General features: G+C 42.3%; 1 protein-coding gene across 1 annotated transcript in view; it reads right to left on the reverse strand.

Moving 5' to 3' along the window:
* The window catches only part of LOC132875948 (serine/arginine-rich splicing factor 11-like), a 50,139-nt gene extending 37,451 nt beyond the window's left edge, over nt 1–12,688 (reverse strand). The window contains exon 1 of the mRNA XM_060913150.1: nt 12,377–12,688. Coding sequence (XP_060769133.1) covers nt 12,377–12,498 — 122 coding nt within the window. The 5' untranslated portion in view covers nt 12,499–12,688. The remainder of the gene's footprint in view (nt 1–12,376) is intronic.
* Nucleotides 12,689–20,446: the final 7,758 nt, after the last annotated feature.

The raw sequence follows: 20,446 nt of genomic DNA on the forward strand, positions 1-20,446 counted from the left end.
ACCGCACAAAATTAACAATATATTCCGTAAATGTTATTCATTCTTGAATCGCCATGAAATCATGCTGTTCGCCCATACAAGCATATAAGAGGTTCACCGCAGCAGTGTGCCATCAAGCCTACTTTTATAATGTAAACTGTACATTATAGGTATAGATAGTTTTCACATGACGTCACAGAGTCGGGGATTCCCTGGTGGCGGCCATCTTGGAGGGCAAGCTTACCGTACGGGTCACTGAGCACACATTGTAGCGTGAGTTACATTCATTTATATATTATTTACATTTATTTAAAGCTAGCAATGGTGCAAACTTGTATTCACGGCTGTCGTAATAGGTCAGATGATGAAGTCAAGTGGAGCTTTTATGGAATTCCCACTGTACGGGAGCACGAAGGCGAGCAAACAAAGAAACTCCGCATACAAAGGAGAAATCTATGGCTTGCGAGAATCAACCGCAAGGATTATCAGCCTTCCAAACACAGCAAAGTCTGCTCCGATCATTTTATAAGTGGTAAGTTGTTTAAATAAACAATCAATTGTGTTTAAGTTTGTTTTTGGAAACCAAAACATCATGTGAACAATCTCTGGAGAATGCCTAACTGGAACCGCTGAGTGTACGTTTACATTGTAATGTACACTTAATATCGCTCGTTTGTCACGTTTCTATTTGACACTTGTCACTTCACTTGTCACTTGACACTTCACGCAAGGGTCATTTTTGAAAAACATTTTAGGTCTATTCTGTAGTCCTGAACGGTGTGCAGGACTGCGCAAATGTGCGCAGCTTCCCGATTTAAACTGGTTTTTTCTCATCCTTATACTTCCTGTTTCATGGACTGTAACGGATTTGCTTATTTAGTAATTTTAATACAGAATTTACTTTGAAATTATAATCAGATACTCCAAAGCCCCCCCTAAAAAAAAACAAAAAAAACCCGGATCTGCGCGATTCAGGCAGCATCCGCCAAAAGGCGCGCTGTGAATATATAAAGTTGTATATATCAGACAGCCTTTAAAGTTTGATGAAGTCAGTTTCAGGCTTTGGAGCAGGCTTTGGCAGTTTCAGGCTTTGGCAGCCCTGCATAGTCACTTGAAAATGCATCTTTGTCCACTTTGTAGGGGTCAATTCCCCCAATCAAGGCCAGTTTGGCTGCATACCGTGAGATGTGTATCTATATACTTGTTTGCTTGATTTTGCCGACATTGATCTTTATTTTAGAAAACTGACTATATAACTTCATAAATTCGTCCGAGATAATGTAGCCAGTAGTGGCGATGGTCCGTTTTGTTTGCCCACCAAGGTGGCGGCTGGGGGGAGTTCCCCGGAATGCCGTGACGTCAGTGAAAACTATCTATTGTATATTATACATACAGGACACTTTTTCCATGGAATAAAAACGTGTTCTATTCCCTTCTAGCGGGTTTATTGATGGCATGCAATATCATATCGCTTATCCTCCATGCATTACGCCGCTCTCCCGAATGAGCGTGCAATATTGTTAATATTGCACATTGTCAAGACAAGATGACGTCACATCGGCGCTCATGCGACGAGCCAATGACAAAACTTTTCTGCTGCGTGTGCGCACGATCATTTCTTTGTCGGCTGGGGGGAGAGCCGGTGCTGAACACCCGAAAGGCTACCAAAACTTCGTTATATACACTACCGTTCAAAAGTTTGGGGTCACTTTGAAATGTCCTTATTTTTGAAAGAAAAGCACTGTTCTTTTCAATGAAGATCACTTTAAACTAATCAGAAATCCACTCTATACATTGCTAATGTGGTAAATGACTATTCTAGCTGCAAATGTCTGGTTTTTGGTGCAATATCTCCATAGGTGTATAGAGGCCCATTTCCAGCAACTCTCACTCCAGTGTTCTAATGGTACAATGTGTTTGCTCATTGCCTCAGAAGGCTAATGGATGATTAGAAAACCCTTGTACAATCATGCTAGCACAGCTGAAAACAGTTTAGCTCTTTAGAGAAGCTATAAAACTGACCTTCCTTTGAGCAGATTGAGTTTCTGGAGCATCACATTTGTGGGGTCGATTAAATGCTCAAAATGGCCAGAAAAATGTCGACTATATTTTCTACTCATTTTACAACTTATTGTGGTAAATAAAAGTGTGACTTTTCACGGAAAACACAAAATTGCCTGGGTGACCCCAAACTTTTGAACGGTAGTGTATTCTTCACGCATATTTACAAGAGAAAAGCACACCAATGGACATCGAAAAACTGAAAGACACATCGGAGATGTAAAATTACGTAAAAAAGATTCCACGCTAGCGAATGACTGACAGTTTGTACACAAGCATGGCTGTGAAGTTTGCTTTGTCAAAAGCCTAAGATTTAGAGAGAATTTGAAAAAGACGCTCTGAACACCTGAAAGGCTACTGTGGCAGCGGTAAAAACTTTAGATATTCTTCACAAGAGAAAAACATACCAAAGGACATTGAAAAACTGGAAGAGAGAGCAATAGTGGAAATACTGTCAAAGTTCTACTTGGAGGTGAGGAAAAGTGATCGAGACTTTTCCAAGAGGACTTCACTCAGCAAAGCCCTTTTGTTCTGAACAACTGCAATAGAACAATTAATTATGACCAAAACTAACTTTGAACTTGAACTGTCTACCTGGATGTAGCTTGTATAGTACAAGTTGGGTTGTTCAGGCTTTTTGGACTCAGACCATTGTTATTGTTAGAACTTTGTACAGTACTTTGGATCGACAGAACATTGAATTACATTCGATCAGAAACAGCATTGGCAAGTTACTGCCCAGTTCTTTACTTTTTGTAAAATCTATAATTGTTCCATCAAACATGTATGAATCAGATACATATATCAGATATATTCCATTCAGCTACTCATCATCGACTCGTTCAATATCATGCTTGCTGAACGGAATACATCTGATATACCACCCAACGCCAACCAATATTATTTAAATACTCATATTATACATGTTTTTATGCATTATGTTTATTATAGATAGGTATTATATATAGTGATATGCAATCTACAGTAACTATTATATTGGACATTACATACACATTTCTTATATTACACATACAGAACCTACAGAGACACATTCACACTACTTTCACACCAACCTCCTGGAACCAAATTCCTTGTGTTCACAAACTTAGCCAATAAACCTGATTCTGATTCCTGACCACCAGAATATCAAGATAAAGCTTCTCAATTCTCTCAACTCACTTTTCTGAATATGATGGTGCTTACTAATTATAATAACCGTACCTTATTTTATACAATGAGCACTGATGGAACATAACTGATGGATATCAGATTTGTACTAGGGATGGCGAAAACTAAAAAAAAAATCTTGACCGACCACCGAGCCTCATTAGCCGGTTAAAGTCGGTTAACCTACGAGTTTAAACAGGGATGCAAACGGCGCGCCTTTTTCACGGCTCGTGCAGATCCGATTTTTTGGGGGTGGGGGACGCGCGTTGGAGTGTCTGAATAATTTCATCAGAGTAAATTCTGTATTAAAATTACTACATCAGCAAATGCCATTACAGTCCATGAAAAAGCTGTGAAAAAGTCGGCATCTGCGCCTTTAGTTTGTGTGGAGAGATGTGATCTGCAATAACATGCATTGTTGGCTACAGACCGAAACATACTTTCAGAATGCACTGGCCAAGGCAGGACTAAACTCCATGTGCCTTCTAATAATAATTTAAAAAAAAAAAAAAAAACAATAGTAATTTGTAAGCTAAAAAGCCTGTGCCTACACTTTTTTTCCTTTCGCCGAGTGGCAGCTGTGTTCAACTGGGGCGGGACATGACTGAATGGGTGTTTCTGATTTGTCAGCTGTCTTTAACTGGGGCGTGAGGGCGGGACATGACTGAATGGATGTTTCTGATTTGTCAGCTGTCGTCCTTACATCGCATGGCACACCCCAAGCGTTTACAACACAGAATTCCAGGTTCTCCGCTCCAAAATCGGCAGCTTCAAAACGATTGATTTTTTTTTTTCACCGACAACCAAAAAAAATAAATAAACCGGTTGACGCTGATTGTCAACCACCGGTCAAACGGTCATCGGTTAACATCCCTAATTTGTACAATGAGCAGAAGTCATGCTGCACTTGGGATTTTAATTGAAGACAAACATATTATCAGTAACTATTTATAGATTTTAGACGTTCATTTATTTATTCATTTTCAACCACTCAGGATGCCCACAAAAGCTCAGATCTCAATTTCATAAAATTAAAATAAATATCTGTCTCAGAAACTGGTCTCTCATTTGGGACATTATGGTAAAAAAAAAAATGTTCTAATTTTACTTTTTTTTTTTTTTGCTGCATTTACCTAACACTCAATGTTTGTCATCTTTAATAAGAATAAAGACAGCATCTTGCTTTACCTGGCCTCCACTGTGGAATTTTTTTTTATTACAATTCAAATGCTTTTGTAAAATTGATTTACATTATGAAGAATTAAAGCCCCTCCTTCACAGATGAGTGAAAATATTGAATAAATTTCCTCTTTGATTGCTTGAGTTAAAAATGCCAAGTTATGATGACAATTGATTTTTCACTTAAATATGAACAATATGATACATTTTGGGTATTTGATATGGCGAAATAGGACACAATGGAAAAAAAATCAAGAACACACCGGAAAGATGAGAATAACAGCGGTGGTAAAAGAACAGCGACTGTACCGGCTGAAGGTCGTGCAGGTCTCTGCTGCGGCACGCGAGCAACGGGACATCACTACCGCACCGGACGGAGCGCGAGGCGGGGGCGGGGCAAAACGACCGGCCGTAGATTAATAAGGCCAATTTGAAGACTGTACTGCCGAAGTTTTACCCACATGTTAAGTGTTCTACTAGAGGGCAGAACACTCTGGATCATGTTTATTTCCACATCAAGCACGCGTACAGAACCATCCCCCTCCCCCACCTCAGCCAGTCAGACCATCTTTCCCTCCTGCTCTCCCCAGCCTACACCCCCCTCAGACGCAGAGCCAGGCCCACCACAAGGACGATCACAACCTGGCCTGACAACACACTCTCCAAACTACAGGACTGCTTTAAATGGACAAATTGGGACTTATTTGAACACCAGGAGCTGGAGACATTCACAGGAACGGTACTGGACTTTATCAAGTTCTGTATCGGAAATGTGACGGTGGATAAAATCATCCGGGTTTTCCCAAACCAGAAACCCTGGATGACCAGCCACGTCCGCTCACTCCTCAGAGCTCGCGACGCTGCCTTCAGATCAGGTGACAGAGCTCTGTACAGTGCTGCTCGAGCTGATCTAAAAAGAGAAATTAAAAGAGCCAAGGCGGACCATAGGCTGCGTATAGAGTCCCACCTGTCCAACAACAACATATGGGAGGTGTGGCGGGGCATACAAGACATCACGAACTTCAGAGACTGTGATGCATCAACAGGAGACTGGAGTGCGCCGCTGGCAGAGGAGCCAAATTGCTTCTTTGCTCGCTTTGAAACATCTCAGCAGCACTCATCTGCTCCAGCCCTGCCCTCACCACCACACAGTTCGTACATCACCCCACTCACTGTACAGGAGCACAATGTCAGACGGGTGCTCCTGGCAGTGAACCCCAAGAAAGCTGCCGGCCCAGATGGAGTACCTGGTAAGGTGCTCAGAGCGTGTGCTCACCAGCTCACCCTTACCTTCACCAGGATCTTTAACCCCTCCCTGGCTCAGGCAGTCATCCCTCCCTGCCTAAAATTAACTACAATAATCCCGGTGCCGAAGAAGTCTCCCGTCACCAGCCTGAATGATTACCGTCCTGTGGTCCTCACTCCGGTAATCATGAAGTACTTCGAGAGACTAGTTCTTCAGCACATCAAGGACCACCTCCCCCCAGACTTCGACCCCTACCAGTTGGCATATCGCACGAACAGATCCACAGAGGACGCCATCGCCACAGCTCTACACTCTGTACTGAACCACCTGGAGCAGCAGCAGAGCTACGTCCGCATACTCTTTGTGGATTACAGTTCTGCTTTCAAACACAATCCCGGACATCCTTATCAGTAAACTGGACACTCTCGGCCTCCCCCCCCCACATGTGCCTGGATAAAGGACTCTCTTACCAACCGGCCCCAGACTGTGAGACTTGGCCCCCACTTCTCCTCCACCCGGACGTTGAGCACCGGCTCTCCACAGGGCTGTGTGCTGAGCCCCCTCCTGTACTGCCTCTACACCCACGACTGTAGCCCGACCCACAACAACCACCTTATCGTCAAGTTTGCTGACGACACCACAATGGTCGGACTCATCTCAAAGGGAGACGAGGCAGCCTACAGAGAGGAGATCCTGAAATTGGCAGCCTGGTGTTCAGAGAATAACCTCGCTCTGAACACCAAGAAAACCAAAGAGCTCATTGTTGACTTCAGGAAGCACCGACCTAGCCCCCCTCTACATCAACGAGTATGTGGAGAGGGTTCACACCTTCTGGTTTCTCGGCATCCTCATCTCTGCCAACATCTCCTGGTCAGTAAACATTACAGCAGTCATTAAGAAGGCTCAGCAGTGGCTACACTTCCTGAGAGTCCTCAGGAAGTACAACCTAAACTCCAACCTACTGCTGACCTTCTACCGCAGGGTTTCCCATACATAGACCATTATGTTGCACAGCGCCACACAATGGATTCCTATCACCACACAATCAGACTCGCGATTTTGGAAAAAAAAAAAATTCCGTTGCGTATCGTTCCATTCATTCATAGTGCTCGCTCTTCTCTTTCACGTGCGCGTGCACACACCCAGACGGAGAGGCGTATACACAGGCCTGACGTTGCGCATATACCCGGACTGCAAGTAGGCCTGTTAGGCTAATTAAAAATAACGCAGCCTTCCCGATTCGCCTTCCGACCCCTTATTTTAAAAGGTAGCCTACGTTGTGCTCGTGATGAGCTTTATCATAGCCTTCTTGGCTTACATGAAACGGACATCCCCGAGTCAGGCTATAAACCAATTTTGATGCATACAGTAGCAGCTTGACGCGAGGAACCGGCCTTATTGCATTATCCCGTTTCAGCATTCATGCAAGTTATTAATAATGGCTTGACATTCACAATAAATAAGGATTTCCCACTAACCTAAATAAAATGTTATACTCGCGGGGATGCCTAGTTGATGCTATCTATTTTATTATTACATTACATTATACTATTTATTTCATTTTAGTATTGTTGAGGTAAGTGTTGAGTTCAATATTTAAAATAAAACCCCCCAGATTGTTTTTTTGCAATTTATTCCTTGAATGTCAACTAAAGAATGATTGAAAGATTGCCACCAAAAAGGCAAAAAACTAAACTTTAACTTCAGTTTTGGTGAGTAATTTTCATAAATTTAAAAGACAGGTTTTCCACCAACATCAAGCCCAGCAAACTGATGGCCTGCCCTGTAATGTAAAGTTGGGCCGAGGAATGAAACCAGGCAGGGTTCTGGTAAAAATTCTTTTAGCTGTCTTCTCTTAAAGAACTTAAGAATTTAGATTGAACTGAATAATCTCAAATGCTTCTTGTAGCTTTAAAATAGTCCCAGCAGGTGAGACTGAAGAAAAATACTGTGTGTTTGAACACCGCCCGCTGTAAACACTTTGCATACACCCTAATGACCGACTCCACTGACCACCACCGCGCACGATTCCCTCATCGGCACAGTGGAGCACCACAAATTGCTACCTGGCCTGTGGGAAACACTGTACCGCTCATCCATCGAGAGCCTGCTGACGTACTGTATTACAGTATGGTACGGCAGCTGCACTGCTGTAGACAGGGAGAGGCTCCAGAGGGTAGTTAAGGCAGCACAGATGATCATTGGCTGCCCTCTCCCCTCCCTGATGGACATTTACACCTCCCGCTGCCTTAGCAGAGCTAAGAACATTATCAAGGACAGCTTCCACCCTGGCTTTGATCTGTTCAACCTGTTGCCCTCAGGGAGGCGCTACAGGTGCATCAGGACAAAGACAAACCGATTCAAAAACAGCTTCTTTCCAAAAGCCATAACCGCCCTGAACTCAGATATGCTCTGACTTTATAGTCTATTTATTTTACTATGTGACTCTCTTCGTGCAATAATTTATAATGTGCAGTACTTTATAACGTGACTCTCTCTGTGCAATACTTTTATAATGTGCAATAGCTCACGCCATAATGTGAAACGCAACACATACACCAAGTCTGTGCACCTTACACACAGCGCATTCACCTCAAGTCTGTGCACCTTACCTTACAATACTTCATAATGTGTAGTATTTTATTTTATAATGTGACTCTCTCGTGCAATAATTTATAATGTGCAATAGCTCACTCCATAATGTGTAACACAACACATACACCTCAGGACTGTGCACCTTATCCCCCCTCCCTCCCCTCTCTACATGCTGTTTGCACTGTTATTGGAGATGCTTAAAGGCCTCTGCATGCTCTTGCGACAAGGCTTTCGCAGACAGTTGTAATTTATCGTTGAGCGGGGAGTAATAGGCGTGCGCGATAGGGCTGTGCCGATAGACGATGCCATCGTCCATCGACGATGGTGGTCATCCATCACGATGGAGGTCATCCATCACGATGGAGAGCCACCATCATGATACCACGCCCCCTCCTGTCATAAACATGCATATATCATCTGGGCCTATTTAACCTAAAAAGTTGGCTTTTTGTTAGTTTAGTTAGTTAGTTTTGTTTAATATATAAATATATTATATAACAATTATATATAAATACATAATTATATAAATCATTATAAAGTAATATCCTATTACCGCTTGTTCACATAGGCTATGGTGCAGGGACGTACCATCTAGCATAGCTGCTAGATGGCCACTCGGCGTTCCGGAATTGGCCCGAGTGTAATTTCGCATGCCTACAGTTACCAGCGGCAGAAGCGGGCCGATTTCTAAACATGCGGCTTTCCGCACTCGGTCCGCATTCGAGCCGAGTGCTCCGCACGGAATCGGACCTAGATTCACTCCCGAGTGTTGGCCGACTGTTTTTGCCGTAATCGAGCCGCGGGCATTTTGCTGCTTGGGCCCAATCCACAGCTCATTAAAACCAGACAAAGTAAACATGCTAGTATTTTTGGCCAGAAACCTCGACATTTAAACATGGTGACCATTGCCTGCACTGTTAACCCATTAGGTTAAATTGCTTCGGACTGCCTGCGTTTTCTTGATTGATTTTTATTACTACTATCATTGTTATTTATTTACTTGTTCTTGTATTAACGCAGGCTCTCTCGTTTTTTTTAATCGCTGTTCTTTGCTAACTGAGTCGACTTCATGAATATTTGGTAGCTTTAATTTCACTGTAAAAAGTTAATGCCCGGCTACGTTAAACTTTGTGAGCGCATTTCGTGCTGCGCACGTTCCGGTTCTCTTCGTCTTGATCGTTCATCTTTAAATAAATATGTGTTTACAAAATCATGTTCATGACTATTTATTTTGTAGCATTTTTACAATAAAAAGTTAATGCCTAAGCCTGGTTAATGCCGAATGCCTAAATTAAGTTGTGTAGGCTACCGTTAAGCGCATGCTTGTGCGTTCCTGTTAGACTTGATTTGTTGTTCAGCCTACTGTATCTTTTCACGAATACCGGTTCACAGAATCACCTTCATTCTTCCATTTGGTTTGACATTATGGCTTAGAGTGGACCATTTTGAGTCTGAAAGTAGGCCTATTTACCAGATTAAAGTTATTTGACTTCTGCCGAAGTCTGCGCTTCACTGCCGTTTGATAAGGTGAAATATTTCCCGACTGTTAATAGTGGCTATTTGTTTGAACAACATGACAAATTTTACATTAAAAGTATAGTGTAGGCTAAAAAATGAAGTCAAAAATTATTATTAGTAGCATACTGTATTTGTGTAACCACGTCATGTTCACTAGCAACTATACTACCCGCGGTGCTGAACACTTGTTCTGATGGAGTACTGGTGGCGCATATGCACAAATATTTACGTGCTAATCTTGCCATTAATGGAAGTCTTTTCTCGTTCCTTTTCCACCACATCAGTGGGTCCTCCCCCCATCAATGACAATTTCCTGCAGGTACATGGTCATTTCTGCCTCAAACTTTTCTTCATCAGTAAGCGTGGATGCTCTGGCTGCTGCTCTCTTCCCAAGAAGGCTGCCCAAAGACCCTCTCTTTTTCTTAGGCACTGCCGCGGCGCCGTCACCTGGTTCCTCCCCTTCATCATGTGACGGACCAGGTGTTGTAGCACCTGACAGCGACGGAACGATCTCTGTCACCATCTCTTCCATCAACTCAGATTTTATGGTGTGAAGATCAAACATAGAAAATTAGGTAGCCTAAATTTAAAGAGATAGTAGGCTATGGGATATAGTATCACAATTCTCAGCGCAATGGAATTTTTTTTCTTTACATGCCAAAGCCTCGGATGAGTATCTAATACTTATAATAATAATAATAATAATAATATTTTATGTGGTATTAAAATCCCCCCCCACGATATGATCGTCCATCACGATGTTTGCACTGTAAACATCGTCGATGCCAATTAAGGAGACATCGCACAGCCCTAGTGCGCGATGTTATTCACCACTACAACGCAAGGGGGCGCTAGGAGTAGTTGGTGGGTGTGGTTAGTGGAGTGTTTATCCTCCGGTTACTTATAATGACTAGAACTGGAGTCGTATAGATGTGCGTACTTCCTCACTTCCTCGATCAACCGCTCTTCATGCTGCTCCATCTTCGCTCATGTTTTTAAAAATGGCAGTCATGAAAACAAACCAAACCGGGAAAGTAGGGAAGCGGAAGTGCGTGTACAGCGGATGTAGAGTGGACCAATCAGAGCCCTCTTGTCTGCGAGGCTTCTGCGGTGGTCACAATTTTTGGGAGGTGCACGCAGAGCGTCTGCGAAGGGGGGGGGGCTACGCAGACGCTATCTGCGACACCGTCTGCGAGGACTGCGTTGTCAGCATAAATTGGTCTTTAATCTCATTGTACATGTGCATAGTGACAATAAAGGCATTCTATTCTACCGAAAGTTCGATCTAAATTAACCATGGATGCAAAATATTGGCCAAAAATACACAAAGACTACGAAATATGAAAGTAAGATGAAAAAGAAACAGTCTATTGCCTTATACTGCAAGACTAAAACAAAAAACCGTCAAAACTCACCTTTTCAGTGATAACGTCCGAACAGATCACTTGCGTAACAAAGACCGTAAACGGAAGCACGATCAACTAACTGTTGGAGTGGAAAATTCCATTCTACACATGCAAATTGTTAATGTGTGTCCTTCCCCGCACACAAATAACACGCTACGGTAAAAAATAGACCACAACTCATTTTATAGCTCAGAAATTCATACAAGACCAGCTACCATCGTAACATATTCTGTAAGAAACATATTCTATACCGAACTTTCAGCTTTCGTTTTAAAAAACTAAATATCACAGACTTATAACTAAATTTTTATATGGCGTAGTGATTTTAAGTTGCTACTTTTGGTGAGGTCGTGACCTCGACCCTGAGGCTTTCCATTTAGATCAAAACACATGATCGTATTGGTTTTGGGTCTGCGGAAAATGGAGATCAAATATTTTGCATGATGTTTTATTCCGGTTATGATTATTCTGTGAGCGCACCGATCCTTAGGTGGATTAAGTTACAGCTTAAAATACAATCAGTGATAACTGTAGACTTTTCAGTGGACTACAACCTTTTTAAGGGAATGTGATGTAGTTGACCGTTTATCATGTCCCAGATCAAGCCGCCATTTTTCCACAAATTTTGCCAAATTCTGAAGGAGTATTCACATCAAAGATTTAGTTTTATCTGTATTATTTCTTTCATCATTTTATTTCACATTAAAACCAACATCACCGTTCAAAACCGGATAGTTTATTGACTGAGTATATTTAGTGGGGCACCCCCACAGTACCCAGTTTCTGAGACAGACCCATTTCCATCCATATTTTATATACACACCTTTAACATATTTAAAGCTTATAATGTTTGACATTTTTAAATTAAAGGATACTGAAAACTGACTAAACACAAATTGCAATTTTCATGCAAATAAAAATAATTTTTAAACAATTATTAGCCCAATTAATTAATTAACTAATATATTTGTAATTTGAAAACACTAACCACATGAAAACATCACTGAGGACAAAGTTCCCAAAAAAGCCTTTGCTAGGTGATTAGCATGCTAGTCATGTCGCTATGCTATGCTAAGCTAATCTGTGCTAAGCTAACAAGGCTAAAAAGCGCGGCCTGCTCCTCTTCCTACCGACACTACAAAGAGATTTCGAGTGAAATTAATATCCGGAGCGACATTAATAATAAACAGAGTGCAATATTTCCCCTCTGGGCTCGTCTACTCACTCCGGAGGGAAGAGTTTGAACTCCTCCACGGTCCCCAGGAAGCCGAACAGAGTGCGCATCTGCTCCGAGGTGGCGCTCGGAGACACGTTCGTCACCTGCACGACGTTCGTCCCGGAGCTCATCTTCAGGGAAAGAACACAAAACCACAAACCCGAACAGCAGAATACCGACACACCGCGTCACAAAGGCGTCCACAAACAGACAAACACACACACACTGTATAAAGTCTGGGGCAAAAACTTAATCTCAAAATATCCGTCTCCTCCTCGCTGCGAGCCACAGCGCGTCCATCCACCGTCTCTGGAGCGGAAGCGGAAGTGGCGCTCAGCAACACAAACCGGAAATTCGTCATACAGGCAGGCCCGCGCGCTTTGAATTTTTTTTTCCTCAAAAGTCTCTTTTGAAAAGGTACGGAGCCCCCTAAGGGTCATGGTGAGGAACTTTCTGGAGCTACTTTCACGGTGCCTCACGATGAGGGTTCAAGGTTTATGGCCCTTTTCCACTACCCTTTTTCAGCTCGCTTCAGCTCACTTCAGCCCGACACGGCTCGCGTTTCGACTACCAAAAAACAGCACGACTCGGCTCGCTTCAGCCCTGCTTAGCCCCTAAGGCTGCTGGGCCATAGAAGGTTCACGCTGCACGCTGCACGCGTGTAAAGAAAAGTGGACAAACGTAGCATGACTTGCTCTGGGCCATAGAACGGCGTTCACGTTGCACGCTGCACACTTCACGCGTGAAGCGTGAAATGAACATGCACACTTTTTTCTAGGCGTGAAGACGGAAATTCCAGTCAATGCATGCGGTCACCGCCGCGCCAGCCAATCAGAACGGGTCTAGGGAGATAACTCTATGCTTTCAGGGGAAAACTTCAGAAAAAATATAATTGAATGGTATAATTGAAAAATAGTTCTTCATCGGGATTGTCAAGCAGATTATAGAATGTTCGGTGAAATTCACCACGGGTTTCTCTCAGAAGGAAGTGTTCTCGGCTCCAAATTCTGTTCCTTTTTCTCTTCCTCTGTCTCAGTAAAAGCAGAATGAGGCAATCGTCGTCATCCGAAGAGTCCATATTGTTGGTTACTCGGTCAAAGTAGAACAGACGCAACACGTGAACATCCAAGCATGAAGTTTAATGGCCCAGGGTCCGGTTCTTCACGTGAGCGTGTAGCGTGCAGCGTGCAGCATGCAGCGTGCAGCGTGAACCTTCTATGGCCCAGCTGCCTAAAACTCGCACCGTTTTGGAGTGGGGCTGAAGCGAGCCGAGTGAGGCTGGGGGCGTGAGCAGACACTCCCCTGTGCACTGATTGGTGAGGAGGAGTGTCCTCACATGCCCACACACGCCCCGCGAGCACGCTGGGATCTGTAAACACCGTAAACCCGGAAGAAGAAGAATTACGAATTACGAGAATTTCTGAAGCCTTATGCGCCTCGCCTCATCTATACGCTCTTGCCAGTATCTGTTGGCGTTGTCGGTGACAACAAGCCACAGCACCAAGACCAGCAACACTAACGACTCCATGTCCTCCATGTTTATTGTTTACTATCCGGGTCGTGAGACTACCGCTTAAAAGCTCACTGATGTCACTGTTTGCGCTGCTTAACGACATCACGTGACGTCCACCCACTTTCGCTAACTCCACCCAATGTGTCCACCCACTTCCAGCCAGCACGGTTCAGCGCGGTTGTAGTCGAAATGCAACTCCAACAGCCCCGCTCAGCTCGACTCAGCTCGACTCAGCACGGCACGGCTCAGCCGCGTTTGTAGTGGAAAAGCGGCATTAGAGTTTAGGGTTTAGAGTTATGGTGCGTTCATGTGCTATGGGAATTATGGTAAATACTAAACGCCGACATGGAAAGCACACATGAACGCCCCCTCTTGTGGTATTTTCCACTGGGCAACTCGTAGAAAATTTTGATACACGAGTTGCCGAGATGAGATGAACTTTAACCTTTTCAACATGGCGGCGAGCGGTACAAGACTAGCTTATGAACCAAGAAAGAAGTGGTTTTCACCTACGGAAAGCTGACTCTCACCTTTTAAACGAGTCATGTTATGTATATTATATTATTATAATATGTATATTATAGCCTAATACAAAATATTCTATGGCTGTCCAAAGAACGCCAACAATGATCTAGATACTGGCTACACTCATTGTGGCTACAGCCAAATTTCCAAAAACTGCGTGGCATTCAATGTGTTAAGAAAATCTCTACTTGTCATGATCAGGAAATATTCAGCATTATTTACCTTTTGACTTTTGATAACTCATATTCCTGCTGCAGCTGATGAACAAGGCAATCTATAATTGTTTTAGCCAAATAACAGGCCTGATTCTGAATCTGGTCCACCATCTTTAATTTGTCAACAATAACAAAAGCATGTGAACACAACACACTGGTAAATACCACTTCCCAACTGGAAAATATCATCTTCCCATAGCACATGAACGCAGCATTAGGGTTAAAGGTTTAGAGTTAGCAGGGGCGGTCCTGGGGGCGGGGTCCTGGGGGCGGTCCTGGACTGGGCAGCCGCCTGGGGTGGCATTGCGGGGGGGGGGGGGGGGGGGGGGGGCGGCGCGGGCGTGGAAAAAAAAAAAGGTCCCAAAAAAAAAAAGGTCCCCCCAAAAAAACCTCCGAAAAAAAACAAGACGGGCAGGGGGGTGAACATTTTGGATGGGGAAGCCCAATATCAAAGTTGCGCAGGTGACATCGTGTGTGTGTGTGTGCCTAACTTGTCGTAGCCCCATAATATGCACAATCCGGCCAGCAGAACGTTGTACTAGTCATCAAAAAGACTCTACTACCATAGAACTACACTACTATGACATTACACAGAGTCTTAAGTAATACATTAAGACTTGATCATTGCCATTCTGGTAACAGCAAATTTAAAAAAAACCCGAAAAAAAAAAGACGGGCGCCAGCAGGGGGTTTCGCCCGGGGAGTAAATCACTCTAGGATCGCCACTGAGAGTTAGGGTTAAAGGTTTAGAGTTTGGGTTAAATGTTTAGAGTTAGGGTTAAAGGTTTAGAGTTTGGGTTAAATGTTTAGAGTTAGGGTTAAAGGTTTAGGGTTTAGAGTTAGGGTTCAGAGTTCGGGTTAAATGTTTAGAGTTAGGGTTAAAGGTTTAGGGTTTAGGTTTAGAGTTAGGGTTAAAGGTTTAGAGTTAGGGTTAAAGGTTTAGGTTTAGGGTTTAGAGTTAGGGTTTAGGTTTAGAGTTAGGGTTAAAGGTTTAGAGTTTGGGTTAAAGGTTTAGGGTTTAGAGTTAGGGTTTAGAGTTCGGGTTAAATGTTTAGAGTTAAGGTTTGGGTTTAGGATGAGGGTTTAGAGTTAGGGTTTAGGTTTAGAGTTAGGGTTAAAGGTTTAGAGTTTGGGTTAAATGTTTAGAGTCAGGGTTAAAGGTTTAGGGTTTAGAGTTAGGGTTTAGAGTTTGGGTTAAATGTTTAGAGTTATGGTTTGGGTTAAGGATGAAGGTTTAGAGTTAGGGTTTAGGTTTAGAGTTAGGGTTTAGAGTTAGGGCTTAGGTTTAGAGTTAGGGTTAAAGGTTTAGAGTTAGGGTTTAGAGTTAGGGTTTAGGGTTTAGAGTTAGGGTTAAAGGTTTAGGGTTTAGAGTTACGGTTTGGGTTTAGGATGAGGGTTTAGAGTTAGGGTTTAGGGTTTAGAGTTAGGGCTTAGGTTTAGAGTTAGGGTTAAAGGTTTAGAGTTAGGGTTTAGGGTTACGGTTTGGGTTTCGGATGAGGGTTTAGAGTTAGGGTTAAAGGTTTAGAGTTAGGGTTTAGGTTTAGAGTTAGGGTTAAAGGTTTAGGGTTAAAGGTCTAGAGTTAGGGTTAAAGGTTTAGAGTTAGGGTTTAGAGATAGGGTTAAATGTTTAGAGTTAGGGTTTAGGTTTAGAGTTAGGGTTTAGAGTTTCAAGTTAGGGTTTAGGGTGAAGGTTGCAAGTTAGGGTTTCAAGTTTTGAGTTAGGGTTGAGTTTCGGGTTAGGGTTTAGAGTTTCAAGTTAGGGTTTAGGGTGAAGGTTGCAAGTTAGGGTTTCAAGTTTCGAGTTAGGGTTGAGTTTTGGGTTAGGGTTTAGAGTTTCAAGTTAGGGTTAAGAGTTTTGAGTTAGGGTTTAGAGTTTTAAGTTAGAGTTTAGGGTGAGGGTTTCAAGTTAGGGTTTCGAGTTTCGAGTTAGGGGTTAGGGTTTAGAGTTTCGAGTTAGGGGTTAGAGTTTCAAGTTAGGATTTCAAGTTTCGAGTTAGGGTTTAGGGTTTAGAGTTAACCCTAGACCGAATATCCTTCCTCTTGAGGTAAAGAGTACGGCTCTACGGAAACAGCTAAATGCAAGGAGCTTTAACTAATTAGCATAACAATGGAACTGGGTCACACCAAAGTGGTGATGCGCAGAAAACATTGTGACTCTGCATCAACCTTAGGGAGTTTTGAGTCACAGGGATGTAATTTCTGGTTGACATTTGTGAATAGATCCATGAAACAAAAGACAAATATATCTTTTCTCAGTTACTGCTTTTGTGTTTGCATTTCTTTCTCTGTAAGATCAAAACATTCGGTGTATAACTCCATACTCAGACTCACCAATCCAAGAGCAGTGCTGCAAATTCTTCATCAGAGTTCGCTCTTGTTTCACCCTTCAGTCGATTCCAGCAGTCGAGCTGTCCCTTCACAAAAATTCTTGCAGACAACCTTTTGGTTTCCATTTTCATTGCTTTTCTGGCGAGCTTTCTAGCTGCTTCACTTTTGTATTTTCCTTTTCTTTTCTGTTGGAGTTTCGCTGGCGGGAGAGTGGAGTCCGCCATGTTTGTCCATGCTGACTTGTTTTAGTTAAAAATAAATCAAACACACCCCACAGTGGTCATGTGATATTGTTGCTCACTGACTTCAGCGATCTCTGGAATCGTAAAATGCAGGACGCTTTTTATCTCGGCAAAACATTCACATATAGGATAGACGGTGTGTTCAGCATTGCAACATCTCGAAACTCCAATAGAACTAGAAATAGAAAGGTTGCAATAGAAATAGAACATTTTTGCACAAAATTCAACTTTGCAGTCAGAACCTTTAAGAAATGAGAAGCTACTCACTGCACCAGTTCAAGTTAAAAGAATAATTGCCAGCCGAAACACACTAATCACTGCAGAAATTATCCAATCAAAAGCTCTTATGTATTTACTTATTTTAATCCAAATGCTGGGGTTTTTTTTGGCTGCGCAGTGCACATTTATTATTTGATCCTTTTAAAAGACCCCTTTGATACATCTTTGTTTTTCACAAATTAATGGTACTCCAGATTCTGAACAATGTTGGTCACATATCAGTTGAAGGGTACCAAATCTACATGTCTTGTCACAGATTTTGTGATATCATCAAATAACAAGTCCTTGCCTTTTAAATCAAAATTGTATCACAGCATCTGGAAGCCTGAGGTTTACGCCCCTACTCACTAGCAGCAAGAAGAAGAAGGAAGAAGCCTTTATTTGTCACATGCACACTCAAGCACAGTGAAATTCATCCTTTGCATTTAACCCATCAGTAGCAGTGAACACACACATGCACACTCAACTGAGCAATGAGCACATACACATACCCAGAGCAGTGGGCAGCTATGCTACAGCACCCGGGGAGCAGTTGGGGGTTAGGTACCTTGGTCAAGGGCACTTCAGTCCAAGGCCGCCCCATGTTAACCTAACCACATGTCGTTCAACTGTGGGGGAAACCGGAGCACCCAGAGGAAACCCACGCAGACACGGGGAGAACATGCAAACTCCACATAGAAAGGCCCTCATCGGTCACTGGACTTGAACCCAGAACCTTCTTGCTATGAGGCGACAGTGCTAACCACTACACCACCGTACTGCCTGAAAGAATGACTCTGGTGGGACTTGAACTCACAACCTTTGAATTGCTTCAAAATAAAAAAATTAATCATCCATCCATCCATCCATCGAGTCAACTATTTAACCATCCATCCAACCATTTAACAATTCAACTATTTAACCATCCATCCATCCATCCATCCATCCATCCATTTAATGATTCAACTATTTAACCATCCATCCAACCAACCATTTAACAATTCAATTATTTAACCATCCATCCATTTAATGATTCAACTATTTAACCATCAATCCATTTAATGATTCAACTATTTAACCATCCATCCAACTATTTAACGGTTCAACCATCCATCCATCCATCCATCCATCCATCCATCCATCCATCCAATTCTTCAACTATTTAACCATCCATCCAATCATTTAACGATTCAACTATTTAACCATCCATCCATCCATCCATCCATCCATCCATCCAGCCAGCCATTTAACTATTAAAACCCTGAAACATTTAACCATCTCTCCATCCATTCATCTAAACATCCATCCTTCCATCCATACAGTCTCAGATTCTTGTTCTTGTCTGGAACTCCGTGTTTTCTTTTGGCTATTGCCTCATGGTCTAGAGTGCTGAGATGCTTTTCTGCTCACCATGACTGTAAAGAGTGGTTATGTGACGAACCAATCTGGCCATTCTCATATACAATATGTATCACAGGAATTTAATTTCTACACTATAGAAGTGATAGGAAGTGGTTTATGATACAAGAAAACAAACAAATAAACATGATTAAATCAATAACTTTTAGATTATGACACTAAAAATTTACCTTAACTATATATAAGATGTAATAACAATTTAGTAATACTAATAAAACTATTGATTTTACTCCATTATTTTAATCCAGCAAATAAATATGGAATAATAAGAATATTTTTCTTTACACAAAATTATTTAAGAAACATAAAAGATAACACAAAAAATAGGGTTCAATACCATCCTCAGTAGAAAAATCTTTATTTTGACATTGCTGAGAAAGAACCCCTGGTAGGCCCCTACAGTTAATACAAATCTGTTCAGGAATGTTAAACAAAGCAAAGCCTTTCTTTTATTAGCTCAAACAACAGCTGCCCTTATGTTTGGCTGCCTCAGGTTCACTTCCTTGTGTGGTTACGTAACTGAAAAACACAGAGAAGAAGGGATTTGAAGTTAAAAGGAAAATCACTGAATACGTTTCTGCTGTGTTCTTGTATTAATATGTGTTAAAATATCAGTCAGAAATATGAAGCAGCAATAATGTTAAAGAACTATACAATAAGTACAGTTATGAATGAATTATTTAGGTCTATTTATTCAGTGTATTTAATTTTATGTGATAGGCTCCAGCTTGCCTGCGACCCTGTAGAAGGATAAAGCGGCTAGAGATAATGAGGAGGTGAGGTGAGGTGTTCTGTGGTTATAGCAGTGTTCAAACAGCCCCCTTGGGGTGGCATATCACGCCAGTTAACCCTTTGGTGACTGACCCCTTGAAAATGGTTCCTCCAGGAACGATGACGTTTCAGTTGTCAAGACAACGGAAAAACTAAAATACAAAAACAGAAAGATACGTCACAATGCTCTTGTGCACAAAACAAAATGCTCTTGTATTTGTATTTTAGTTTTTCCGTTGTCTTGACAACTGAAACGTCATGGTTCCTGGAGGAACCATTTTCAAGGGGTCAGTCACCAAAGGGTTAAACATTCAACTATTTCAACATCTATCCATTCAACCATCCATCCATCCATCCATCCATCCATCCATCTGTTTACCCATCCATTCATCCATCTATCCACTTATTCATCCACCCATCCATTCACTCAACCATGTAACCATCCTTCCATCCACCCATCTGTTTACCCATCCATCAACTCATTCAACCATCTGTCCATCTGTTTACTCATCCATCCATCCATCCATCCATCCATCCATCCATCCATCCATCCATCCATCCATTCACCCAGCCAACATGCATCCATATATACTTAGATTCATCCAACCATCCACTCATTCATCCATCCATTTGCCCATCCACCCATTCAACCATGTAACCATCCTTCCATTCATCTATCTGTTTACCCATACATCCACTCATCCAAACTGTGGGTGGTAAAAGAGAGCAACTGGACTTGCTTGAAGATTCTTGAAGAGGTTTCACCTCTCATCCGAAAGGCTTCTTCAGTTCTGTCTGACTAATAGAG

Source organism: Neoarius graeffei, chromosome 1, assembly GCF_027579695.1.
Source record: "Neoarius graeffei isolate fNeoGra1 chromosome 1, fNeoGra1.pri, whole genome shotgun sequence".
Taxonomy (NCBI): Eukaryota; Metazoa; Chordata; class Actinopteri; order Siluriformes; family Ariidae; genus Neoarius; species Neoarius graeffei.